Genomic DNA, 26,843 nt, shown 5'->3' with positions numbered 1-26,843 from the left:
GTCGCACTCTCTCAACCACACAACATTCATGCAAACAGCTTGGAACAACGGACAAAAAAAAAGAATCTACGCCCTTCTTCACTTAAGAAAAAGAAGCTCTGTTCTTTTTCTCAGCCCGTTCCTTCCACTGGGACTTGAAGCCCAGCTGTTTCATAGCTTGGAAACACCAAAGCCGTATTTCATAGCCCGGACAAACCAAAGCCGTATCTCATAGCTAGGACAAACCAAAGCCGTAATCCATAGCTCGGACAAACCAAAGCCGTAATCCATAGCTCGGACAAACCAAAGCCGTATCTGCGCTTTTTTCTATGACTTACTTGTCTCCTCGGTCCGCTGCAATGCGGGACCCCGTCAAACCACCTCTGACAGACGAAGGCAGACCTAAGATGCTGGCCCAGAGAAGAATTTCCTTCCCAGGACTTTCTTTTCCAGGTCCCACTAAAGGACGCTGGCTTGTCGACAATGCAGCACGTCCTCCTCCGTCAGCCAGATGGCGGGTATGAGGGTCCCGGGTTTCGGCACCAAAATGTTAGGGTGGTGCTCACTCTAACTTATTTTGCAAGAACCACACTGGAGTCAAGCAAGTCATTTTAGACACCTGCAGGCGGAGAGCTCACTCGTCGCTGTGCTTACAGCGATGGTCGAATGAAGTCTGACTCAGGCCTCGTCAGGTGCTTATTTATTGAGAGAAACAGAGTGGGGTTGAAAGTGGGGGTTTGGGAACACACAGGTTGGGGTGAAGCAGCCGGTCCCCTGCTGATCAAAGCATAGCAGGGGGCCTTTTACGACTTTCTGTAAACAAAGCACCCTTGATTGCTTCCTCTGCGTCTAGTCAATCAGTTGAAAGGTTCTTAGCACTTTGGTAAACTAATTTTGTCTAGACAGGACAAACTAGTTAAATTATTACAGGTTACATTCCAACATAATCATACGATGAAGATATTCTGCAAACCCTAACACACACTGTTGAGGGATCAGGATTGGCAGAGAGTCCAGACTCTCCCCATAGCTCCTCTTAGCTTTCCTGATCTCTCGGGTCAGTGTGTTCCTGGCCTGCCTGAACAAGTTACGGTCCCCACTCCTGTAGGCCTCCTCCTTGGCTTTGCGCAGCATCCTGAGGTTTGGTGTAAACCATGGTTTGTTGTTACTGTACATGCAGAAGGTCTTAGTCTCCACACACCAGTCCTCACAAAAGCTGATGTATGATGTTACAGTATCGGTGAGTTCATGCAGGTCTGAAGTTGCAGCTTTAAAAACACCCCAATCGGTGCAGTCAAAGCAGGCTTGGAGGTCCTGACTCCACTGTCCATTTCCTCACAGTCCTCACCATGAAGGCGTAAACACTCTTCTGGGCAAATACAAAATAGATCTGGTTAACCCACTAGCAGAAAAACTTCAAAAAGCAAAACATTTATTTTCTATAGCCAGTAGGTGGCGCGACTGTTTCTATGAAAAATAAGTTCATAGATGTCTTCCGGCTTGGACTGTCATCAAATGTGAGAAATTTTAGAGAGATAGAATTAGGTGGATATGTTACTGTAGATTTTAACGACAAACCTATGCCGAATTTTAAAGTGTACTCAAAATAGCCAACTTCCTGTTAGGTTTAGCATATGGCTCCAAGAGACAATTTTGTTGAGCTTGGGTTATTATATATACAACAAAAATTTTACAGATCTCGTTGAAACGTACAACCAAGGCTGCTTTGTTAAAAACAATCAGCAGGTACCACTGAGACATTTTTTTTTTTTGTAAATGCACAATAAAGGAATAAAACACTGATGATTTTTCCAAGCCTGATGTGTGTGCAAAGTTTAATAAGTTTTGTGTATGGTTAGACCCTCTATCTTAGCGCGTTGGTTTCTTGGAGAACTCTGTGTTGCCATGGCAACAGTGTTTCATGAAAACTCGCAAATTTGTGTTTTAGTATCATGAAAGCCTAAACACCATCCCAAATAAGTATTAAGTCGATCTGGTTGACCCGCTAGGGAAAAACCATCACAGGATAAAAAAAGATGGTGCTCCCAATACGATGAAAAATAAGTCTTCAGGGCTAGACTATCATCAAATGTGTAAAATTTGGAGAAGATCAAGTGGATCAAGACGCGCCAGGTTTCATTGTCACGGGGCATCACATTATCAAAACGTTTTTTCATGATTATATTTTATTTTAGTTTTTTTCTGTGTTTTTTTTATTAACAACAATCACCTTGATCTAAACAATGTATGTGCAGTGGTCACTGAAGGCCTGGGTACTCATCATTTTAGACATGCACACATGTTCAGTATCCACAGTCACCGGAGACCTTAACTAAATTAGCTTCAGATTAATCTAATCATCTATTTTGCTTATGTTTTGTGCCTGTATGAGTCAACAAAATAGAAGATGAGAGTGATTGAGGAGGATCTCCCTGTAAAAATTTAAATTGTGAATTTCTGTGGGTGTTTGTGCATGTGCACGCGTGTGCATCAAAGTCAAAAGTCAAAGTCAAAGTCTGCTTTATTGTCAACTTCTTCACATGCCGAGACACACAAAGAGATTGAAATTACGTTTTCTCTATCCCACGGTGACAAGACATAGTACACGATAGACATACAAGTAAACGACGCAATATAAAAAACAAGAAGGCACAAAAAATAAATAATAAGAGTAATAATAAATAATAAATAAACAGATAACACAACAAATAAGAGCCAGTGTGCATACAGACAGTAAAAGTACAGGACGCTACGCAGAACGGGGAAGCGAGTTCAGGATCCTAACAGCCTGGAGTATGAAGCTGTTTGAGAGTCTGGTGGTGCGGGAGCACAGGCTTCTGTACCTCTTCCCAGAGGGCAGAAGCTCGAACAAAGAGTGAGCGTGGTGACTCACATCACTCACAATCGTGGTCGCCTTCCGGGTGAGATGGGAGGTGTAAATGTCCTTCAAGGAGTGGAGCGAAGCACCAATAATCTTACCAGCCGTGTTCTCTATGTGCTGCAGGGCCTTCAAGTTGTAGTCAGTGCAGCCGCCACCCCAAACAGCAATACAGCTGGAGAGGACGCTCTCAATGGTGCCGCGGTAAAATGTAGTCATGACGGCCGGAGGAGCGCTCGCTCGCCTGAGTTTCCGCAGGAAGTACAGGCGGCGCTGGGCTTTCTTTGCCAGTGATGCGGTGTTGGTGGACCAGGAGAGATCCTCACTGATGTGCACCCCCAGGAACTTGGCGCTGCTCACTCCCTCCACCACAGCACCGTCGATGGTCAGCGGCAGGTGTTGGGTGTGACCCTTCCGGAAGTCCACAACAATCTCCTTGGTCTTGTCGACGTTCAGCAGGAGGTTGTTGTCCCTGCACCACGTGGTCAGAAGGTCAACCTCCAGCCTGTATTGAGTCTCGTCTCCCTTGGTGATGAGACCCACCAGAGTCGTGTCGTCAGCAAACTTCACGATACGGTTGTCGCTGTAGGTTGCAGTGCAGCCATGCGTCAGGAGGGTGAAGAGCAGCGGACTGAGCACGCAGCCTTGGGGGGCCCCCGTGCTCAGCGTGATGCTGGCGGAGATTTTGTCGCCAACACGTACTACCTGTGGCCTCTGACAGAGAAAGTCCAGTAGCCAGTTGCAGAGGTAGGTACGGAGGCCCAGCTTGTCAAGTTTGCTGATGAGGCGTTGTGGCACAAGGGTGTTGAAGGCAGAACTGAAGTCCACAAACAGCAATCTCACATACGAGTCCCTTCTCTCCAGGTGGGTGAGGGCCGAGTGGAGGGCAGAGCAGATGGCATCCGACCGTTTGGCTCGGTACGCAAACTGGAAGGGGTCAATGGTGGGGAGGAGAACGGATCGGATGTGCTCCATGACAAGCCGCTCAAAGCACTTCATGATGATGGCCGTAAGTGCCACGGGGCGGTAGTCATTGAAGCAGGACGGAGCGGGTTTCTTCGGCACAGGTACGATGGTGGCAGCTTTGAAACACGACGGGACGATGGCCTGCTGCAGGGAAGTGTTAAATATGTCTGTGAAGACATCCGTCAGCTCACCAGCGCAGTCCTTCAGCGCTCGACCCGGGATGTTGTCAGGGCCCGCCGCCTTATGGATGTTGATAGCGGCAAGCGCCCTCCTCACGCTGTCGCCGGAGAGGCACAGGGGCAGCTCGTGTGAAGGGGGAGTGGCCTTCAGCGGGCAAGTGCTGTTCTGAGCGTCAAAGCGAGCAAAGAAGCGGTTGAGGTCATTGAGCAGACGGACATCGCCTTCACAGCACTGCGGCGCGGGCTTGTAATCCGTGATTGTCTGAATGCCCTGCCAAAGGCTCCGTGCGTCCCTGCTGTCCTTGAAGTGGGCGGTAATTTTGCACGAGAACGCCCTCTTTGCATCTTTGATGCCCCGGGACAGGTCAGCCCTCGCAGTCCTCAAGCCAGCCTCATCCCCCACTCTAAAGGCTTTGTCCCTGGCCCTCAGCAGCCTGAAGACAGCACCTGTCAGCCATGGCTTCCGGTTAGCCCGAGTGACGATGGATTTCGAGAGAGTCACATCATCAATGCACTTCCTGATGTAGGAGGAAACAGAGTCAGTATACTCCTCAATGTCTGTTCGATCGTCGCAAGTGGCAGCCCTCCTAAACATGTCCCAGTCAGTAGAGCCAAAGCAGTCACGCAGTGCATCAGAGGCACCCTCAGGCCACACCCGTACCTGCTTGCGAACTGGCCTGGACGCTCTCACCATTTGTCTGTATCCGGGCAAAAGCATAACAGTGATATGGTCTGAAAGTCCAAGATGGGGGAGGGGGGCGGCTTTGAAAGCTCCTTTATGCGAAGAGTAGACCAGGTCCAGGAAGCTGTCGCCACGCGTAGGAAAATTAACATGCTGGTGAAGCCTCGGAAAAACAGACTTCAGGTTAGCATGATTAAAATCCCCAGCGAAGATGGTGAAACCGTCAGGGTGCGCTGTCTCTTGTTCACTGACAGCCTGGTACAGTTCACTAAGAGCCGCGATCCTGTCGCCTTCGATGTTGGAAGGCGGGATGTAATCCGCGACGAGCAGAATCGCGGTAAATTCCCTTGGCAGGTAAAAAGGACGGCACTTAATGATCACGAACTCTACCAGTGGCGAGCAGTGCTTGCATACGACTACAGAGTCCCGGCACCATTCGTCACGGATGTAGAGGCATATTCCACCTCCACGAGATTTCCCCCATTGTACAATGGCCCGCTCCGCCCGATAGCACGCTAGCCGCTCCAGATGTACGGCAGAGTCCGGAATGTTGACAGTCAACCAAGTCTCAGTGAACACGAGCACACAGCAGTCCCGCACTGTCCGGTTTGTAGATCGCAGCAAGCGAATGTAATCCATTTTGTTGTCCAGCGATCGAACATTCGCCAGAAGAATGGAAGGCACGGCCGGGCGAGCAGGGTTGGCCGCCACACCGCTTTCGACGCTTCCCAACCGGGGGAGGAATAGCAGACGAGCCCGGCGACGCTTCAGGACGTAGCAGTCCGAGCTCCTTTAATGTTCCCGCATCAAAGTCCAGAACTCGACAAAACTCGCTTTGGCCGATGTTAAACAGAACCTGCCTGCCGTACTTGTAGCACGACTCAGTACGACGAGACGAACAAAAAAAACTGCCGGACAAACACTCATTAGACGGACAAAACACCGTTTGGGCGGGACAGAAAGAGGTCGCTGCGTATGCACGCCATCTGTCCGTTTATCTGTGTGCTTTATTCCTATTTACTACTGCTGTGTCTGCATATGATGTTAAATATGGCATGTGCTGTAGGATTTCCATGAAAATTTCAACAAACAAATTACATTAAAAAAAAAAATTGGATATTGGTGAACATTACTTATGTAATGAGAGACATATTACCACCATCTGTGGAAATTGATTTATAGATCCTTCATTGGGCCTAGGCCTTCACTGACCACATTGCTTGGCATTACTTATACATTATTTTATATCATGCAAGAATATGCAACTGAGATTTTAGCTCATCCTCTGTATGTACCTTCCTGTTGTGCTGATAACTATGGAACAGTTGACATCATGCCTAAGTTTAAATCTATCTCTTGATTTCTTTGCTTCCAGTGGATTGCATAGATCCTAGTTGTTCAGCTCACGGGGTATGTATTCATGGTGAGTGTCACTGTCAGCCAGGCTGGGGTGGAGCCAGCTGTGAAATTGCCAAGGCTATGTGTCCGGACCAGTGTTCAGGTCATGGCACATATAACACAGAAACCAGCACCTGTACCTGTGACCAGAATTGGACTGGGCCAGATTGCTCATTGGGTGTGTATCATAAGCATGTCATATCATGACCATAAGTCTAAGTGTGTGTTTACTGTATGTGCCTTATCTGGGTACAAACATCATAATGTGCTAATCAGAATTAATTGGCACGCATCAGGAGTGATATCAGAAATAAAATATATAGCAGTTACACAGCAGATTCCTCTTAGGAAGATGTTAACCCAAAGATAAATATATTTGTAAGGCGAACACAAGTGAGAAAATTTATATCCTACGATTTAGATACTTGTGATAATATAGTTTAGCAAGTATTTTCATATTCAGGTACGTACATATAGTATGCTATGCCATGACATCATTACCCACGCATCTAGACTAGGAAAATCTCACCTGACATAAACCTGTACAGCTTGTAACATAGACTACTGAAGTTTACGGCAAATACGCAACCTAAAATCTCATGGCTGTTAAAAATACAACATACTGTACAGTGGATATAAAATGTACATCCCTGTTTTGAAGTTAAATGTTTTGCCAAATGAGATCAAAATAAATAATTTCGCAACTTGTTTCACTATTTATGATTTTTAACCTATACTACTCAAATTAAAACAACCACAAAAAACTAAACTCTGAGTGACAGAAAGGGAAAATAAACAACAGACAAAAAACAAGTGTTTACTCTCATATCTGGGTTTGTGGCAATCTTTAAAATTCATTCAAACTCATGTTCAGTGGGAGACAGCAATTACCTGCCACCATTTAGAGTACATACTGTTTCCTGAATGTATGCAGTATTTGGAAGTAGGAGGATAGTGGTCTTACTGCACCATAACCCCACCAAAGACCCTTAACCAGCGGTTGCTCCTGATGTTGATGTACAGTTGAATTATTAATTATTAATAATTATTAATCATTTAATATATGTGCATTCTCTCAACAGAGGTGTGTGAAGTGGACTGTGGAAGTCATGGTATTTGTTACGGTGGTCTGTGTCGGTGCGAGGAGGGATGGACTGGAACCGTATGTGATCAGAAGGCCTGTCACCCACTGTGTAGCAAAAACGGTGTGTGTAAGGAGGGGAAGTGTGAGTGTGACCAGGGCTGGACTGGAGAGCACTGTAATATTGGTAAATTGATTGCACATACACACACATATGCACACATACGAACACAAACACACACACACACACACGTTTTTCTGTAGCAGGACTTAAACCCGTTACCCTCCATTTCCAGATGTCTCACAGATGCGCTTGATAAGATTTATACAATTCCAATTCCATTTTCGATTCTGTTTAACAATTCAAGTCTTTATCGATTCTCTTATTGATCCTCATTTGTGGATAAAAGACGCACATTAACAATTATGATCATTTTATTTTATATGCTGCACTTTTGTGTAATTATGACATTACAAACCAAAAAAAGAGTGAAGAATGCAAATATTCTCCTACAATAGAAATCATCATCTACAGAATATCAGGGGCTTCTTGAGTGGCAAATGGGTGCAAGCGTTTAACTACAAAGTGTCACTGCACGATGAAATTCCTCAGCCCTTTCCATATAAATGTTGCTCCTCCCTACCTCCGTGAATGGATAAGCTCGAGATCAGGTCTCGGGGTCTCTTGTGGTCATCTAAAACAAAACATGAGACACGTTTTGGATGACATATTTTACAATTATAGAAATAGAGCTTGCACGAAAAGCAGCGTTAGTTAGTTACCTGCAGTAAAACTGCACGTCGGGCTCGGGCTAATGTTGCCGCTGGTGCTAGGTTGTTGACTGACCCTCCGCAGCGGATCAAACACGCGACATTCCGTTAAACTAATGGCATGCTGTGTGTAAAATTCTTTTGCATATTAGAGGTATTTCCTCCCTTTATTGACATTTCAACATTGCAAGGATTGCACGTCGCTGTCTTCTCATCCTTCTTAGCGAAACTTTGGAGCACTTCTCCGTCATAGGTGCCCTCATTGTTTACGTCGCTAACGTGCGTAGTGATGTGATTCGTGCTGACTGGAATCGCTAAGGGAGTTAGGAGCAAAATAGCAAACAGCAAGGAATTGATAAAGTTGAAACTGGCTCACAAAAATAACCGGTTCTCAATTCCCATCCCTAATGATCAGGCATGACATCATCATATTAGTGCAATAGAGTGTATCCCACGATTGAAACTAGAAGATGTTTCAGTAAATGGCAATGTCTTTCTATTTGTGGTCAGAAGATAACTTTGAGTAAGAGCACATTGGCTGTTCTTCCCATTTCTCTCAAACTTAATAACGGACCACAGTGATTCAACCTCATCTTTTAAATACCGCACCATGGTTGTTACTGTAGCAGAATATGTTTACAAAATGACATGAGTAGTTCTAACAATTATGACAGTGGGAATGCAAAAAGAAATAGTGGGACACAAAGGTTTATAGCTGGACACCAGTTAACAAGCTTAAACATTTGGCACTGCATCGCCAAAGCCACCACTTAAAATCCTATTCAGTGTCAAACAGACTGACAGCCATAGTTTCACTGTCAAATCGCTGCAAATTGGCTTCAGTTATTATCACTTAGACACTCCCATTCAAACATACTCACAGGGTGCAGGATGCCACGAAAGAACAATGAGATAAGGAGAAATCCATTTAGTGCTTAGCCAACAAGCCCCCTGTTTGTTTAGAGGGGTTGTACACTGAAGCTGACAATCAGCTACACGTAAAACTAACAAGACTTGTTCTTCATTCCTTCCATTTCTAAACAGAACACGCATATCACGGAAATTGGAATTGTTTTCCCATTAGTTATTGTTTTTGTTGTAGGGCACTGCTGACACCATCACCAATTAAATTTGTGTTTTAACAATTACAGGTTTATAAACTTTATGTCTTGGTTAGGATGTGCTTCAGTGGGGCCCTGTGATTGACAGTACAAATGTTTTTTAATTAACATACCTTTAATTGTTTTCTCAAACTTCCATTTGTCTAATTTGATATTTACTTCTTACATCACATGCTGTGTAGCTAAACTTTCTTTCTTTCTTTCTTTCTTTCTTTCTTTCTTTCTTTCTTTCTTTCTTTCTTTCTTTCTTTCTTTCTTTCTTTCTTTCTTTCTTTCTTTCTTTCTGCCCTCCCTTTTAAAAAAGCTTACAATCCAGATATTCGAGTAAAAGGTACTGTACACTTTTTCTTCTTCACACCGGGCTTTCCTCATTCTTTGCTTTTCACCATAATTCTTTCAGCATGCATCTGTTGTCAATATCTACATTGCTAAAGTAATACAGTTTGTAAGGCATATTGATAATATAATGCAAAATAATATAATTCAACCATCACCAAATCAGCCTCATACACACCGCAATACAATTTTTTCTTTAAAGATCGTGTTTGACTGGCGTTATGAAAGGTGGCATTAATTTCTGGCATTCTAGGGTACAACGACTACCGTAATTTCTGGACTATAAGATGCACCTGATTATAAGATGCAGCAGCTAATATTAGGGCAAACTCTTGTTTTGATCATATATAAACCACACCGGACTATTAGCCGCAGGTGTTTTAATGTTTAATTACCATTTGTAAGAATATACACAAAGAAGATTGTCAGGAAAGAAATGGTTCTTTGGGGACACATGCCTTTTATTAACGTTTATTGACAGAGATGAAGGAGCTCTGCAAACATACAAACGTGTAAATCTCAGTGACGACCAATGTTCCTTCTAATTTTTCAAGTGTCTATGCCAGGGGTGGGCGAACCTTTTGACTTGCGGGCCGAGCTGGGTTCTAAATTTGGACCGGAGGGCCGAACCAGGAGCAGATGGATGTAATGTTTGTGTGAAGTAATATAAACAACCTGTAAAGGTCATTGCATAAATGGTTTTGGCCTTTAGTAGGTAGTAAAGCATGGATATTCAAAAAAGGTTTTTGGAAAACAAATGCATTTATTAACAGCATTAAAAAAAAAAAAAGAAAAATGACTAAAAAACTGCTTTCAGTGATTCTCATAAAATATGACACTGTTATTATGAATAACAGTCTCCATCACTTCAGTGCCTGCAGGTCAGATTAATGAAAGATGTTTATCTTATGAGATCACATCAAACGGCAAACATTCTGACTAAATATACCATTTTTTTCCGTGTATAGTGCGCCCCCATGTATAAATTTATATTTATATATTTTTTTTAAGTCCCAATGATCGTCACACACGCAGGGAGGCAATGGATCCCATTTTTATAGTCTTTGGTATGGTCTTAACTAGGCTGGATGTAATTTTTTTTGTTGGCGTTGATTTCTCCGACTGCCCCTAAACACACCACCGCGCTCCGTGCGCGCAAGTGAAAAAGGCGTGCGGACGTGAAAAAGGCGACTCTGTATGGGAGAGACGTTGAAGAGGAATAAAAACACCCTTGGAAACCAAAACTTGCCCCTCGTCATGACTCGGAGCCGCAACAAATGTTTCGGATTTGTGTAGGGTACATTGTGACAGACAGCAAACGAGCAGGTGATCGAGCAAGCGTCTGATACGAGAGCATTGCGGTCGTATGGAGCGTGTTTGAAGTGAACAGCAGAGACGAAAGGAACAAGGCAAAGTGTTGTGAAATAAAATATTACCTACCTGTAATACGCATTTTGTTATTTGCTGATTGAAACTGCTAATTAAACTGTGAATTGAAACTAATAGGAAGAAAACAACTCTCGCTCTTTATATAGCTGACGTGTCTTGCGCATCCGTTCTGCGCATCTGTAATGGCGGCCTCCGTATGATATCCGTTTTGCGTGTGTTAACTCACAAACAACTGGTAACAGAGGTGAGGAAACGGGAAACACTTCCTTTAAGTAAGCCTTAAGAACTTTACAGGTTAAGATTAGTCGCAAACAGGTGGTGCATCAATGTCCTTGAGCATCCTTCATTGTTTGAAAATGAGAATGGTCGCTAGTTTCAATCCCTGCTTTTTGTACAAATCATATTCTAAATGCATTTTTTTACAACAAACTTGAGAGCCTCCCCTTCATTTTCAGTGGAAACAGTGTTGTTGGTCTCCCTTTTCTGCTAGTGCGTCATAGTCTGGAGTAAAGTTTGTTGTGGCAATTCTTAGGAGAGGTCCAAGGTGTTGGTCTGTTTACCTCGATCTGTGACGGGTTGATGTTGATGTTCATTTGGCTGAATGTCACGTCGCGTACGTCGAGCCAAATTGGCCACTCTTTTTTAAACACTCGGCACTCATTGTCCACCTTGCTTTTCCTTGGGCGTCTCATTTTAATGGAAGGATTCCAGGAGAAGGTTTGTGGGTGGCTTTAGCGTAAAACTGTATCTGAAAGCTCAGCGCGCGAATTACAAGAATGCTGTCGTCGCTTTCTTGCACGCTCTAAATTCGGCACTGATACAAATAGAGCGCGAGTGTGCCATGTCCGTACTACTGAGTCCGTACACGCACTTGTGAGTGGGCACCTAACTTTCTGACACGGCTTCCGGTAGTAAATGCGCAGGTGAGCGGTTCCCCATCTACTGGGGAAACGCAGTCATTGCAGGCAAAATGACCAAAAAAAATGTTTAATAATACAATTTATTCAGGGTTAAACGGTCCCGTGGGCCGGATGTGGCCCGCGGGCCTTAGTTTGCCCATACCTGGTCTATGCAAACGCACAAGCTCCCTGTACACACTGTGGATCACTGCGTGCAACACTAGATGAAATAAATTAATAAATTAATAAATATATAAATTAATAATTAATTAATAAATAGATTAATAAATAAATAAATAAATTAATTAATTAAATAATTAAATAATTGATTGATTGATTGATTGATTTGATTGATTTGATTGATTGATTGATTGATTGATTGATTGACTGATTGATTTGATTGATTGATTGACTGATTAAATTAAGAAATAAAATAGCCAATGCGAACTTTAACTTGCTCGGGGTCGGATTTTGCTTTGTGTGACAGCTCGTTCCTTTTCTGTCTGTCTTTTGCGCTCTCCCGCAATAATGTACCAATCCCTTGTCCCACCTTGAGTCTTTGTACAATTCCAACAGCTTTCAAATGACATTTCTGCTGAATGTGACGCTTGAGGTAGCCAAACTTCCATTCAGTCCTTATTTTTCCCTCCGTAAACTCGCCCGCCACTTTGGCTTCACTGCATGTTTTGCATAGTAGACCATTCTCACTCGAAAAAGAAAATCACACTCTTGCTCTTTTGTTTGCGCACACTCCGACAACCATTCCATCGTAAAATAATCGCTGCATCTCTTATTTACTTTGTCTTGGCGAGTGGATGTGTCGCTGCTCGTTTGTATCACCATGATGAGGGGTTATCTAAGTTAGCATTTGCATCTCTCGACTCCGCCACACTGTTGTTAGCTAGCTAACCTGCACAGCACGGATGGGCAGGACACATTTTCAGGCACTGTCAATGCTATGATGGGCCATGTAGCGTAAGTGAACCATATCATATCATTGGCTAGACACCTGTCAATCACTGATTTACACTACAAAAAGGTACAGTAAGACAATCATTTGTCCACTTAATTAGATTAGATTACGTCTAACATTAGATATTAATCAGAATATGCTGAATTTTATTTTGTGTGCAGCATGGAGTTTCTTGTGCGCAGCTTAGAGGGAACACTGGACTGATGACCGTGTTAAACTTAATGTCCAGGGAACACTAGCAACACACAGCTAACAATAAATACAATGGAACCACTTACAGGGGTAAAGTTGTCAATGCGATATGAGCTACACAAAAAGTTCCGGAGAAGGCATGACCCAGAAAAAAAAATACTGAAAAGGGTGACGCAACGAGATGTCATCAACAATAGCCCAGTGCCCTCTAGTGGCCGGAGGAAACCTCCACAGTAGATGCAGCAGCTCTATTTCCTTAATTAAGAGCCAAATTGACTGCCGTTAACTTAAAAGCTGCATCATATGCATTTCTTTAGTCCCCCATAATGAGGGTTTGTGTATAAAAGCTTTCTTTCTCCAATAACGTCCGTCTTGATCTCATTCTCTGTTGTTCGTGTCAGTTGTGCGGCACCATTTGCCTGACGGATGGACATGCGATCAAATCAACACACCACTCTTCTCCCCATTGACCATGTGTCTGGTCGTATATCCCTTCGCCAAGCAAAGCGATGCCGCACAACAGCACAACGTTTTTACTAACAAGTGTATAAGTGTATTAGATGTCACAAAAATCCCGAAAAATCCATAGATACACTGCACCGGGCTACAGGGTTAAAAGCTTGTGCAAAATGTTGTGGTTTATATTACGGAAAATACGGTCTTCTAAAATGTGAATTTCAAGAATCCCAACTGATAAACTCCCTCATTCCCAAATACCGTTTTTTTCCATGTATAATGCGCAAAATTTAACAAATTTATTGTCATAAAATCTGGGGTGCACATTATACATGGGTACAATTTTTTTTAAATTTTTCATTTATTTATTTATTTATTTTTTTTGAAGAAAATCATGGTACAACAATTTTTGAAGAAAATCTTGTCACGGATGGAGTGTGGAAAGGAGCAGGGCGACCAAGTGCAGCTTGGACCAGGGTTCATTGGAGGAACTCAAAACACAGACTTGGTAAACTAACATAACTCTCTAACAAAACCAACAACAGGACTGACCGACAAAGACGTGGAACAAAAAGACAGGGTGACATTACCAAAGACAGGAACAGAAACCTGTTTTATTGTCAAATATTGTTTGTTTTTTAATCTCCATCGTGGACTGGACGTCATACGGAGGCAGTATCACTGCGCATGCGCACTATGGATCCGATGCGAATAGTCCTCTTCTCTTCTTGACTGACAATGAATGTGATCGTTTAATCAGCAAATAACAAAATGCGTATTACAGGTAATATTTTATTTCACAACACTTTGCCTTGTTCCTTTCGTCTCTGCTGTTCACTTATACACGCTCCATACGAACGCAATGCTCTCGTATCAGACGCTTGCTCGATCACCTGCTTGTTTGCTGTGACAATGTACCCTACACAAATCCGAAACATTTGTTGCGGCTCCGAGTCACGACGAGGGGCAAGTTTTGGTTTCCAAGGGTGTTTTTATTCCTCTTCAACTTCTCTCCCATACAGAGCCGCCTTTTTCACATGTCCGCACTTTTCATTTGAACCTAACTGATCGCGGTGGTGCCTTTACGGGCAGTCGGAGAAATCAACGCCAACAAAAAAAATACATCCAGCCTAGTTAAGACCATACCAAAGACTATAAAAATGGGACCCATTGCCTCCCTGCTTGGCACTCAGCATTAAAGGTTGGAATTGGGGGGTTAGATCACCAAATGATTCCCGAGCGCGGCGCCGCTGCTGCTCACTGCTCCCCTCTCCCCAGGGGATGGATCGAAATTACACGGGGATGGGTCAAATGCAGAGGACAAATTTCACCACACCCAGATGTGTGTGTGACGATCATTGGGACTTAAAAAAAAAAAAAAAAAAAAATGGGGTGCGTATTATACATGGGTACAGGCTTTTTTCCAGCATTGACATGCCATTTTTAGGGTGCGTATTATACATGGGGGCGCATTATACATGGAAAAAAACGGTAATTTTAAACTCATTTTACACTATCCTTAGAAATAACTGTCTAATACATTTTTTTTCAAAGTAAGACTGAAATACACAACAAATGTAAATTCTGGCATATTTTGCTGCTTTACTCTATGTAAAATTTCCAATTACCATTTCCCCAACAGCTGCTTTTTTAAATATTTGATTCAGAGATACAGACGATACGGTACAACCTTGGTTCCCGAAAGCCCTTACACAAACACATTTCTTAATGCTGCAATTGGCTGGCAACCAGTTCAGCGTGTCTACTGCCCGATAACTCCTGGGATAGGCTCCAGCACGCCTGCGACCCCTGCGCGGACAAGCCGTTTAGATAATGGATGGGTGGACATTTCTGAATGAACATTTTATTTACAACAAATTTTGCTTCAGTGTGGATGCTTTGCTTGAGTTTTCAAATACTAAAGTCTAAGTCTACGTCTAAGTCTGCTTTATTGTCAACTTCTTCACATGCCGAGACACACAAAGAGATCGAAATTACGTTTTCTCTATCCCACGGTGACAAGACATAGTACACGATATACATACAAGTAAACGACGCAATATAAAAAACAAGATGGCACAAACAATAAATAATAAGAGTAATAATAAATAACTAGAATTTTGCAATTTCTGGAGAAATTGCGTGTGAAGGCGAAATGTATGAATAACTTTTTCGGGGAATGCTGCCGAACGATGTTGAAACATGTTGAATTACTTGAGAAATGTAGAATATTTGGAGAATTTGTGGTGAATTTCAAAATTGAAAGTTTGGAATATTTGGTAAGTGGGAAGTTGTGGAATAGGTAGGCAAAAGATGAACAGTTGAAAGTTGGAATGGGTTGAATCGGTTGAAAAATGTAGAAATTAGAGTAGAAAAACGAAATTTTGGAGAATTTGGTTGAATTTCGAATTTGGAATTTTTGGTAGGTGGGAAGTTGTGGAATAGGTAGGCAAAAGATGTACAGTTGAATGTTGAAACGGGTTAAATCGGACAAAAAACGAAGACGTTAGCGCAAATGTAGCTATTTGGGGCACTTAGTGTTGAAATAAGGTCACTTCCGGCTTGATTCGGGTCATTTCCGGTCTAATTTGGGTCACTTCCGGTTTATTTGGGACACTTCCGGTTTAATATGGGTCACTTCCGGTTTAGCTGAGGTCACTTCCGGTTTATTTGGGGTCACTTCCGGTCTAAAAAGGTCACTTCCGGTTCATTTGGGGTCACTTCCGGTTTGATTTGGGGTCACTTCCGGTTTACCAGAGGTCACTTCCGGTCTATTAGGGGTCACTTCCGGTTTGATTTGGGTCACTTCCGGTTTGTTTGGGTCACTTCCGGTTTAATTTGGGTCACTTCCGGTTCGTCTGAGGTCACTTCCGGTTTATTAGGGGTCATTTCCGGTCTAAAAAGGTCACTTCCGGTACATTTGGGGTCACTTCCGGTTTGATTTGGGGTCACTTCCGGTTTACCTGAGGTCACTTCCGGTTTGATTTGGGGCACTTCCGGTTCATTCTGGGTTCATTGGTGGGACTTCAGGGTCATCCAAGATGGCCGCCACACTGGAATTGGGGGTCAAGGGTTGAATTGTGTAAGCATAGTGGAAGTGGGGGTGAATGGGAGTGAATGTGGGAAGAATAAGGTGAATTAAGTGAATAAATTTGGAATGGGTTGAATCGGTTGAAAAATGTAGAAATGAGAAGGGAAAAAGGAATTGGGTGTGAATTTCAAAATAAAAGATGTGAAGTTTTTGGTAAGTGGGAAGTTGTGGAATAGGTAGAAAAATGATGAACAGTTGAAAGTTGGAATGGGTTGAATCGGTTGAAAAATGTAGAAATGAGAAGGGAAAAAGGAATTGGGTGGGAATTTCAAAATAAAAGATGTGAAGTTTTTGGGACGTGGGAAGTTGTGGAATAGGTAGAAAAATGATGAACAGTTGAAAGTTGGAATGGGTTGAATCGGTTGAAAAATGTAGAAATGAGAAGGAGAAAAGGAAATATTGGAGAATTGGGTGTGAATTTCAAAATAAAAGATGTGAAGTTTTTGGTAAGTGGGAAGTTGTGGAATAGGTAGAAAAATGATGAACAATTGAAAGTTGGAATGGGTTGAATCGGTTGAAAAATGTAGAAATGAGAAGGGAAAAGGAATTGGGTGTGAATTTCAAAATAAAAGATGTGAAGCTTTTGGTAAGTGGGAAGTTGTGGAATCAGTAGAAAAATAATGAACAGTTGAAAGTTGGAATGGGTTGAATCGGTTGAAAAATGTAGAAATTAGAGTAGAAAAACGAAATTTTAGAGAATTTTGGTTGAATTTCAAAATAAAAGAGGTGAAGTTTTTGGTAAGTGGGACGTTGTGGAATAGGTAGGCAAAAGATGAACAGTTGAAAGTTGGAACGAGTTGAATCGGTTGAAAAATGTAGAAGTTAGAGGTGAAAAACGAAATTTCGTGAAAATTTGTCGGAATTTTTAACGTGAAAACGTGAAATTTTCGAATTTGGGAATTTTGGGAATGTCGAGAATCCTTCCGAATGTGATTAGAATGTGCTGAATGATGTGAATTTCAAATTGGAACGACGTAAATGTGAAATGTCGAATGTGCCATTAAGAATGAATGGGGAAAAATTTGTCGGAATTTTGGGAATTTTGCGGAATCGGAAAATTTTCGGAACGAGCAAAATACAAGCGCTCGTCGCGTGAATATTTGGAATACGTGAAAAGTGGAATGGAGTGAATCGGATGAATTATGTGGAAGATGAAACGTGTCAAAAAAGTGTGGAGAAACGTAGAGAATAATAATAATAATAACTAGAATTTGCAATTCCTGAAGGAATTGCGTGTGAAGGTGAAGAAGTTGAATAAATATTTAAGGAATGTTGCAGAATGATGTTGAAACGAGTTGAATCGGTTGAAAAATGTAGAAATGAGAAGGGGAAAAGGAAATATTGGAGAATTGGGTGTGAATTTCAAAATAAAAGATGTGAATTATTTGGGAAGTTGTGGAATAGGTAGGCAAAAGATAAACAGTTGAAAGTTGGAATGGGATGAATCGGTTGAAAAATGTAGAAATGAGAAGGGAAAAAGGAATTGGGTGTGAATTTCAAAATAAAAGATGTGAGGTTTTTGGGAAGTGGGAAGTTGTGGAATAGGTAGAAAAATGATGAAGAGTTGAAAGTTGGAATGGGTTGAATCGGTTGAAAAATGTAGAAATGAGAAGGGAAAAAGGAATTGGGTGTGAATTTCAAAATAAAAGAAGTGAAGTTTTTGGTAAGTTGGAAGTTCTTGAATAGGTAGAAAAATGATGAACAGTTGAAAGTTGGAATGGGTTGAATCGGTTGAAAAATGTAGAAATTAGAGTAGAAAAAAGGAAATTTTAGAGAATTTTGGTTGAATTTCAAAATAAAAGATGTGAAGTTTTTGGTAAGTGGGAAGTTGTGGAATAGGTAGAGAAAAGATGAACAGTTGAAAGTTGGAATGGGTTGAATCGGTTGAAAAATGTAGAAATGAGAAGGGAAAAGGGAAAAAGGAATTGGGTGTGAATTTCAAAATAAAAGATGAAAACGTGAAAATGTTGAATTTGGCAAGTTTGGGAATGTCCCCAATGTGATTTGAATGTGTTGAATGATGTGAATTTCAAACTGGAAGAACGTAAATGTGAAATGTTGAATCTCCCATTAAGAATGAATGGGGCAAAATTCGCCGTAAATTTGGGAATTTTGCGAAAACGGAAAATTTTTGGAAGGAAAAAAATCTAAGCAGTGTTGCCATGAATATTTGGAATAAGTGAAAAGTGGAATGGAGTGAATCGGTTGAAGTATGTGGAAGTAGTTAAGCGCCGAAAAAGTGAGCGGAATAAGTTGAATAATAACTAGAATTTGCAATTCCTGAAGGAATTGCGTGTGAAGGTGAAGAAGTTGAATAAATATTTAAGGAATGTTGCAGAATGATGTTGAAACGAGTTGAATCGGTTGAAAAATGTAGAAATGAGAAGGGAAAAAGGAATTGGGTGTGAATTTCAAAATAAAAGATGTGAAATTTTTGGTAAGTTGTGGAATAGGTAGAAAAAAGATGAACAGTTGAAAGTTGGAATGGGTTGAATCGGTTGAAAAATGTAGAAATGAGAAGGGAAAAAGGAATTGGGTGTGAATTTCAAAATAAAAGAAGTGAAGTTTTTGGTAAGTGGGAAGTTGTTGAATAGGTAGAGAAAAGATGAACAGTTGAAAGTTGGAACGGGTTGAATCGGTTGAAAAATGTAGAAATGAGAAGGGAAAAAGGAATCGGGCGTGAATTTCAAAATAAAAGATGTGAATTTTTTGGTAAGTGGGAACTTGTGGAATAGGTAGAAAAATGATGAACAGTTGAAAGTTGGAATGGGTTGAATCGGTTGAAAAATGTAGAAATGAGAAGGGAAAAAGGAATTGGGTGTGAATTTCAAAATAAAAGATGTGAAGTTTTTGGTAAGTCGGAAGTTGTGGAATAGGTAGAAGAATGATGAACAGTTGAAAGTTGGAATGGGTTGAATCGGTTGAAAAATGTAGAAATGAGAAGGGAAAAAGGAAGTGGGTGTGAATTTCAAAATAAAAGATGTGAAGTTTTTGGTAAGGGGGAAGTTGTGGAATAGGTAGAAAAATGATGAACAGTTGAAAGTTGGAATGGGTTGAATCGGTTGAAAAATGTAGAAATTAGAGTAGAAAAAAGGAAATTTTAGAGAATTTTGGTTGAATTTCAAAATAAAAGATGTGAAGTTTTTGGTAAGTGGGAAGTTGTGGAATAGGTAGAGAAAAGATGAACAGTTGAAAGTTGGAATGGGTTGAATCGGTTGAAAAATGTAGAAATGAGAAGGGAAAAGGGAAAAAGGAATTGGGTGTGAATTTCAAAATAAAAGATGAAAACGTGAAAATGTTGAATTTGGCAAGTTTGGGAATGTCCCCAATGTGATTTGAATGTGTTGAATGATGTGAATTTCAAACTGGAAGAACGTAAATGTGAAATGTTGAATCTGCCATTAAGAATGAATGGGGCAAAATTCGCCGTAAATTTGGGAATTTTGCGAAAACGGAAAATTTTTGGAAGGAAAAAAATCTAAGCAGTGTTGCCATGAATATTTGGAATAAGTGAAAAGTGGAATGGAGTGAATCGGTTGAAGTATGTGGAAGTAGTTAAGCGCCGAAAAAGTGAGCGGAATAAGTTGAATAATAATAATAATAACTAGAATTTGCAATTCCTGAAGGAATTGCGTGTGAAGGTGAAGAAGTTGAATAAATATTTAAGGAATGTTGAAGAATGATGTTGAAACGAGTTGAATCGGTTGAAAAATGTAGAAATGAGAAGGGAAAAAGGAATTGGGTGTGAATTTCAAAATAAAAGATGTGAAGTTTTTGGGAAGTTGTGGAATAGGTAGAAAAATGATGAACAGTTGAAAGTTGGAATGGGTTGAATCGGTTGAAAAATGTAGAAATGAGAAGGGAAAAAGGAATTGGGTGTGAATTTCAAAATAAAAGATCTGAAGTTTTTGGTAAGTGGGAAGTTGTGGAATAGGTAGAAGAATGATGAACAGTTGAAAGTTGGAATGGGTTGAATCGGTAGAAAAATGTAGAAATGAGAAGGGAAAAAGGAATTGGGTGTGAATTTCAAAATAAAAGATGTGAAGTTTTTGGTAAGTGGGAAGTTGTGGAATAGGTAGAAAAAGGATGAACAGTTGAAAGTTGGAATGGGTTGAATCGGTTGAAAAATGTAGAAATGAGAAGGGAAAAAGGAATTGGGTGTGAATTTCAAAATAAAAGATGTGAAGTTTTTGGGAAGTGGGAAGTTGTGGAATAGGTAGGCAAAAGACAAACAGTTGAAAGTTGGAATGGGATGAATCGGTTGAAAAATGTAGAAATGAGAAGGGAAAAAGGAATTGGGTGTGAATTTCAAAATAAAAGATGTGAGGTTTTTGGGAAGTGGGAAGTTGTGGAATAGGTAGAAAAATGATGAAGAGTTGAAAGTTGGAATGGGTTGAATCGGTTGAAAAATGTAGAAATGAGAAGGGAAAAAGGAATTGGGTGTGAATTTCAAAATAAAAGAAGTGAAGTTTTTGGTAAGTTGGAAGTTCTTGAATAGGTAGAAAAATGATGAACAGTTGAAAGTTGGAATGGGTTGAATCGGTTGAAAAATGTAGAAATTAGAGTAGAAAAAAGGAAATTTTAGAGAATTTTGGTTGAATTTCAAAATAAAAGATGTGAAGTTTTTGGTAAGTGGGAAGTTGTGGAATAGGTAGAGAAAAGATGAACAGTTGAAAGTTGGAATGGGTTGAATCGGTTGAAAAATGTAGAAATGAGAAGGGAAAAGGGAAAAAGGAATTGGGTGTGAATTTCAAAATAAAAGATGAAAACGTGAAAATGTTGAATTTGGCAAGTTTGGGAATGTCCCCAATGTGATTTGAATGTGTTGAATGATGTGAATTTCAAACTGGAACAACGTAAATGTGAAATGTTGAATCTGCCATTAAGAATGAATGGGGCAAAATTCGCCGTAAATTTGGGAATTTTGCGAAAACGGAAAATTTTTGGAAGGAAAAAAATCTAAGCAGTGTTGCCATGAATATTTGGAATAAGTGAAAAGTGGAATGGAGTGAATCGGTTGAAGTATGTGGAAGTAGTTAAGCGCCGAAAAAGTGAGCGGAATAAGTTGAATAATAATAATAATAACTAGAATTTGCAATTCCTGAAGGAATTGCGTGTGAAGGTGAAGAAGTTGAATAAATATTTAAGGAATGTTGCAGAATGACGTTGAAACGAGTTGAATCGGTTGAAAAATGTGGAAATGAGAAAGGAAAAAGGAAATGGGTGTGAATTTCAAAATAAAAGATGTGAAGTTTTTGTTAAGTTGTGGAATAGGTAAAGAAATGATGAACAGTTGAAAGTTGGAATGGGTTGAATCGGTTGAAAAATGTAGAAATGAGAAGGGAAAAAGGAATTGGGCGTGAATTTCAAAATAAAAGATGTGAATTTTTTGGTAAGTGGGAAGTTGGGGAATAGGTAGAAAAATGATGAACAGTTGAAAGTTGGAATGGGTTGAATCGGTTGAAAAATGTAGAAATGAGAAGGGAAAAAGGAATTGTGCGTGAATTTCAAAATAAAAGATGTGAATTTTTTGGTAAGTGGGAAGTTGTGGAATAGGTAGAAAAATGATGAACAGTTGAAAGTTGGAATGGGTTGAATCGGTTGAAAAATGTAGAAATGAGAAGGGAAAAGGGAATTGGGCGTGAATTTCAAAATAAAAGATGTGAATTTTTTGGTAAGTGGGAAGTTGTGGAATAGGTAGAAAAATGATAAACAGTTGAAAGTTGGAATGGGTTGAATCGGTTGAAAAATGTAGAAATGAGAAGGGAAAAAGGAATTGGGCGTGAATTTCAAAATAAAAGATGTGAATTTTTTGGTAAGTGGGAAGTTGTGGAATAGGTAGAAAAATGATGAACAGTTGAAAGTTGGAATGGGTTGAATCGGTTGAAAAATGTAGAAATGAGAAGGGAAAAGGGAAAAAGGAATTGGGTGTGAATTTCAAAATAAAAGATGAAAACGTGAAAATGTTGAATTTGGCAAGTTTGGGAATGTCCCCAATGTGATTTGAATGTGTTGAATTATGTGAATTTGAAACTGGAACAACGTAAATGTGAAATGTTGAATCTCCCATTAAGAATGAATGGGGCAAAATTCGCCATAAATTTGTGAATTTTGTGAAAACGGAAAATTTTTGGAAGGAAAAAAATCTAAGCAGTGTTGCCATGAATATTTGGAATAAGTGAAAAGTGGAATGGAGTGAATCGGTTGAAGTATGTGGAAGTAGTTAAGCGCCGAAAAAGTGAGCGGAATAAGTTGAATAATAATAATAATAATAATAAAGGACAGGAATAACAATAGTGTGAAGGTCTTCACCTTCACACTAATAAAGGACAGGAATAACAATAGTGTGAAGGTCTTCACCTTCACACTAACTAGAATTTGCAATTCCTGAAGGAATTGCGTGTGAAGGTGAAGAAGTTGAATAAATATTTAAGGAATGTTGCAGAATGATGTTGAAACGAGTTGAATCGGTTGAAAAATGTAGAAATGAGAAGGGAAAAAGGAATTGGGTGTGAATTTCAAAATAAAAGATGTGAAATTTTTGGTAAGTTGTGGAATAGGTAGAAAAAAGATGAACAGTTGAAAGTTGGAATGGGTTGAATCGGTTGAAAAATGTAGAAATGAGAAGGGAAAAAGGAATTGGGTGTGAATTTCAAAATAAAAGAAGTGAAGTTTTTGGTAAGTGGGAAGTTGTTGAATAGGTAGAGAAAAGATGAACAGTTGAAAGTAGGAATGGGTTGAATCGGTTGAAAAATGTAGAAATGAGAAGGGAAAAAGGAATTGGGCGTGAATTTCAAAATAAAAGATGTGAATTTTTTGGTAAGTGGGAACTTGTGGAATAGGTAGAAAAATGATGAACAGTTGAAAGTTGGAATGGGTTGAATCGGTTGAAAAATGTAGAAATGAGAAGGGAAAAAGGAATTGGGTGTGAATTTCAAAATAAAAGATGTGAAGTTTTTGGTAAGTCGGAAGTTGTGGAATAGGTAGAAGAATGATGAACAGTTGAAAGTTGGAATGGGTTGAATCGGTTGAAAAATGTAGAAATGAGAAGGGAAAAAGGAAGTGGGTGTGAATTTCAAAATAAAAGATGTGAAGTTTTTGGTAAGGGGGAAGTTGTGGAATAGGTAGAAAAATGATGAACAGTTGAAAGTTGGAATGGGTTGAATCAGTTGAAAAATGTAGAAATGAGAAGGGAAAAAGGAATTGGGAGTGAATTTCAAAATAAAAGATGTGAATTTTTTGGTAAGTGGGAAGTTGTGGAATAGGTAGAAAAATGATGAACAGTTGAAAGTTGGAATGGGTTGAATCGGTTGAAAAATGTAGAAATGAGAAGGGAAAAAGGAATTGGGTGTGAATTTCAAAATAAAAGAAGTGAAGTTTTTGATAAGTGGGAAGTTGTTGAATAGGTAGAAAAATGATGAACAGTTGAAAGTTGGAATGGGTTGGATCGGTTGAAAAATGTAGAAATGAGAAGGGGAAAAGGAATTGGGTGTGAATTTCAAAATAAAAGAAGTGAAGTTTTTGATAAGTGGGAAGTTGTTGAATAGGTAGAAAAATTATGAACAGTTGAAAGTTGGAATGGGTTGAATCGGTTGAAAAATGTAGAAATTAGAGTAGAAAAAAGGAAATTTTAGAGAATTTTGGTTGAATTTCAAAATAAAAGATGTGAAGTTTTTGGTAAGTGGGAAGTTGTGGAATAGGTAGAGAAAAGATGAACAGTTGAAAGTTGGAATGGGTTGAATCGGTTGAAAAATGTAGAAATGAGAAGGGAAAAGGGAAAAAGGAATAGAGTGTGAATTTCAAAATAAAAGATGAAAACGTGAAAATGTTGAATTTGGCAAGTTTGGGAATGTCCCCAATGTGATTTGAATGTGTTGAATTATGTGAATTTCAAACTGGAACAACATAAATGTGAAATGTTGAATCTGCCATTAAGAATGAATGGGGCAAAAATCGCCGTAAATTTGTGAATTTTGCGAAAACGGAAAATTTTTGGAAGGAAAAAAATCTAAGCAGTGTTGCCATGAATATTTGGAATAAGTGAAAAGTGGAATGGAGTGAATCGGTTGAAGTATGTGGAAGTAGTTAAGCGCCGAAAAAGTGGGCAGAATAAGTAGAATAATAATAATAAAGGACAGGAATAACAATAGTGTGAAGGTCTTCACCTTCACACTAATAAAGGACAGGAATAACAATAGTGTGAAGGTCTTCACCTTCACACTAATAATAAAGGACAGGAATAACAATAGTGTGAAGGTCTTCACCTTCACACTAATAATAACTAGAATTTTGCAATTTCTGGAGAAATTGCGTGTGAAGGCGAAATGTATGAATAACTTTTTCGGGGAATGCTGTCGAACGATGTTGAAACGTGTTGAATTACTTGAGAAATGTAGAATATTTGGAGAATTTGTGGTGAATTTCAAAATTGAAAGTTTGGAATATTTGGTAAGTGGGAAGTTGTGGAATAGGTAGGCAAAAGATGAACAGTTGAAAGTTGGAATGGGTTGAATCGGTTGAAAAATGTAGAAATTAGAGTAGAAAAACGAAATTTTGGAGAATTTGGTTGAATTTCAAATTTCGAATTTTTGGTAAGTGGGAAGTTGTGGAATAGGTAGGCAAAAGATGTACAGTTGAAAGTTGGAACGGGTTGAATCAGTTAAAAAATGTAGAAGTTAGAGCAAATGTTGAATCCCCATAGAGAATGAATGGGAAAATAAAAAAAAGCAATTGCGCCAAAATCTTTCTAAATTTGGAACAAAAAAAAAAAAACGGCCTCAGGAGGTTCACTTTTGGGGTAAAAATGTTGAAACGGGTTAAATCAGACGAAAAACGAAGACGTTAGCGCAAATGTAGCTATTTGGGGCACTTAGTGATGAAATAAGGTCACTTCCGGCTTGATTCGGGTCATTTCCGGTCTAATTTGGGTCACTTCCGGTTTATTTGGGACACTTCCGGTTTAAAACAGGTCACTTCCGGTTTAGCTGAGGTCACTTCCGGTTTATTTGGGGTCACTTCCGGTCTAAAAAGGTCACTTCCGGTTCATTTGGGGTCACTTCCGGTTTGATTTGGGGTCACTTCCGGTTTACCAGAGGTCACTTCCGGTCTATTTGGGGTCACTTCCGGTCTATTTGGGGCACTTCCGGTTCATTCTGGGTTCATTGGTGGCACTTCAGGGTCATCCAAGATGGCCGCCACACTGGAATTGGGGGTCAAGGGTTGAATTGTGTAAGCATAGTGGAAGTGGGGGTGAATGGGAGTGAATGTGGGAAGCATAAGGTGAATTAAGTGAATAAATTTGGAATGGGTTGAATCGGTTGAAAAATGTAGAAATGAGAAGGGAAAAAGGAATTGGGTGTGAATTTCAAAATAAAAGATGTGAAGTTTTTGGTAAGTGGGAAGTTGTGGAATAGGTAGAAAAATGATGAACAGTTGAAAGTTGGAATGGGTTGAATCGGTTGAAAAATGTAGAAATGAGAAGGGAAAAAGGAATTGGGTGTGAATTTCAAAATAAAAGATGTGAAGCTTTTGGGACGTGGGAAGTTGTGAAATAGGTAGAAAAATGATGAACAGTTGAAAGTTGGAATGGGTTGAATCGGTTGAAAAATGTAGAAATGAGAATGAGAAAAGGAAATATTGGAGAATTGGGTGTGAATTTCAAAATAAAAGATGTGAAGTTTTTGGTAAGTGGGAAGTTGTGGAATAGGTAGAAAAATGATGAACAGTTGAAAGTTGGAATGGGTTGAATCGGTTGAAAAATGTAGAAATGAGAAGGGAAAAGGAATTGGGTGTGAATTTCAAAATAAAAGATGTGAAGCTTTTGGTAAGTGGGAAGTTGTGGAATCAGTAGAAAAATAATGAACAGTTGAAAGTTGGAATGGGTTGAATCGGTTGAAAAATGTAGAAATTAGAGTAGAAAAACGAAATTTTAGAGAATTTTGGTTGAATTTCAAAATAAAAGATGTGAAGTTTTTGGTAAGTGGGACGTTGTGGAATAGGTAGGCAAAAGATGAACAGTTGAAAGTTGGAACGAGTTGAATCGGTTGAAAAATGTAGAAGTTAGAGGTGAAAAACGAAATTTTGTGAAAATTTGTCGGAATTTTTAACGTGAAAACGTGAAATTTTCGAATTTGGGAATTTTGAGAATGTCGAGAATCCTTCCGAATGTGATTAGAATGTGCTGAATGATGTGAATTTCAAATTGGAACGACGTAAATGTGAAATGTCGAATGTGCCATTAAGAATGAATGGGGAAAAATTTGTCGGAATTTGGGGAATTTTGCGGAATCGGAAAATTTTCGGAACGAGAAAAATACAAGCGCTCGTCGCGTGAATATTTGGAATACGTGAAAAGTGGAATGGAGTGAATCGGATGAATTATGTGGAAGATGAAACGTGTCAAAAAAGTGTGGAGAATAAAATAGAAGAATAATAATAATAGAGAATGGTGTA

At 39.9% G+C, this 26,843-nt stretch overlaps 1 protein-coding gene across 1 annotated transcript in view; it reads left to right on the top strand.

Annotated features, from left to right (window-relative positions):
- LOC133151396 (teneurin-3) overlaps positions 1-26,843 on the top strand; it is a 286,876-nt gene that overhangs the window by 99,825 nt on the left and 160,208 nt on the right. The window contains exons 10-11 of the mRNA XM_061274374.1: positions 6,060-6,260; positions 7,165-7,350. Coding sequence (XP_061130358.1) covers positions 6,060-6,260; positions 7,165-7,350 — 387 coding nt within the window. The remainder of the gene's footprint in view (positions 1-6,059; positions 6,261-7,164; positions 7,351-26,843) is intronic.

This window comes from Syngnathus typhle, linkage group LG3 (assembly GCF_033458585.1).
Source record: "Syngnathus typhle isolate RoL2023-S1 ecotype Sweden linkage group LG3, RoL_Styp_1.0, whole genome shotgun sequence".
Classification (NCBI taxonomy): Eukaryota; Metazoa; Chordata; class Actinopteri; order Syngnathiformes; family Syngnathidae; genus Syngnathus; species Syngnathus typhle.
This window is presented reverse-complemented; position numbering and strand designations above follow the sequence as displayed.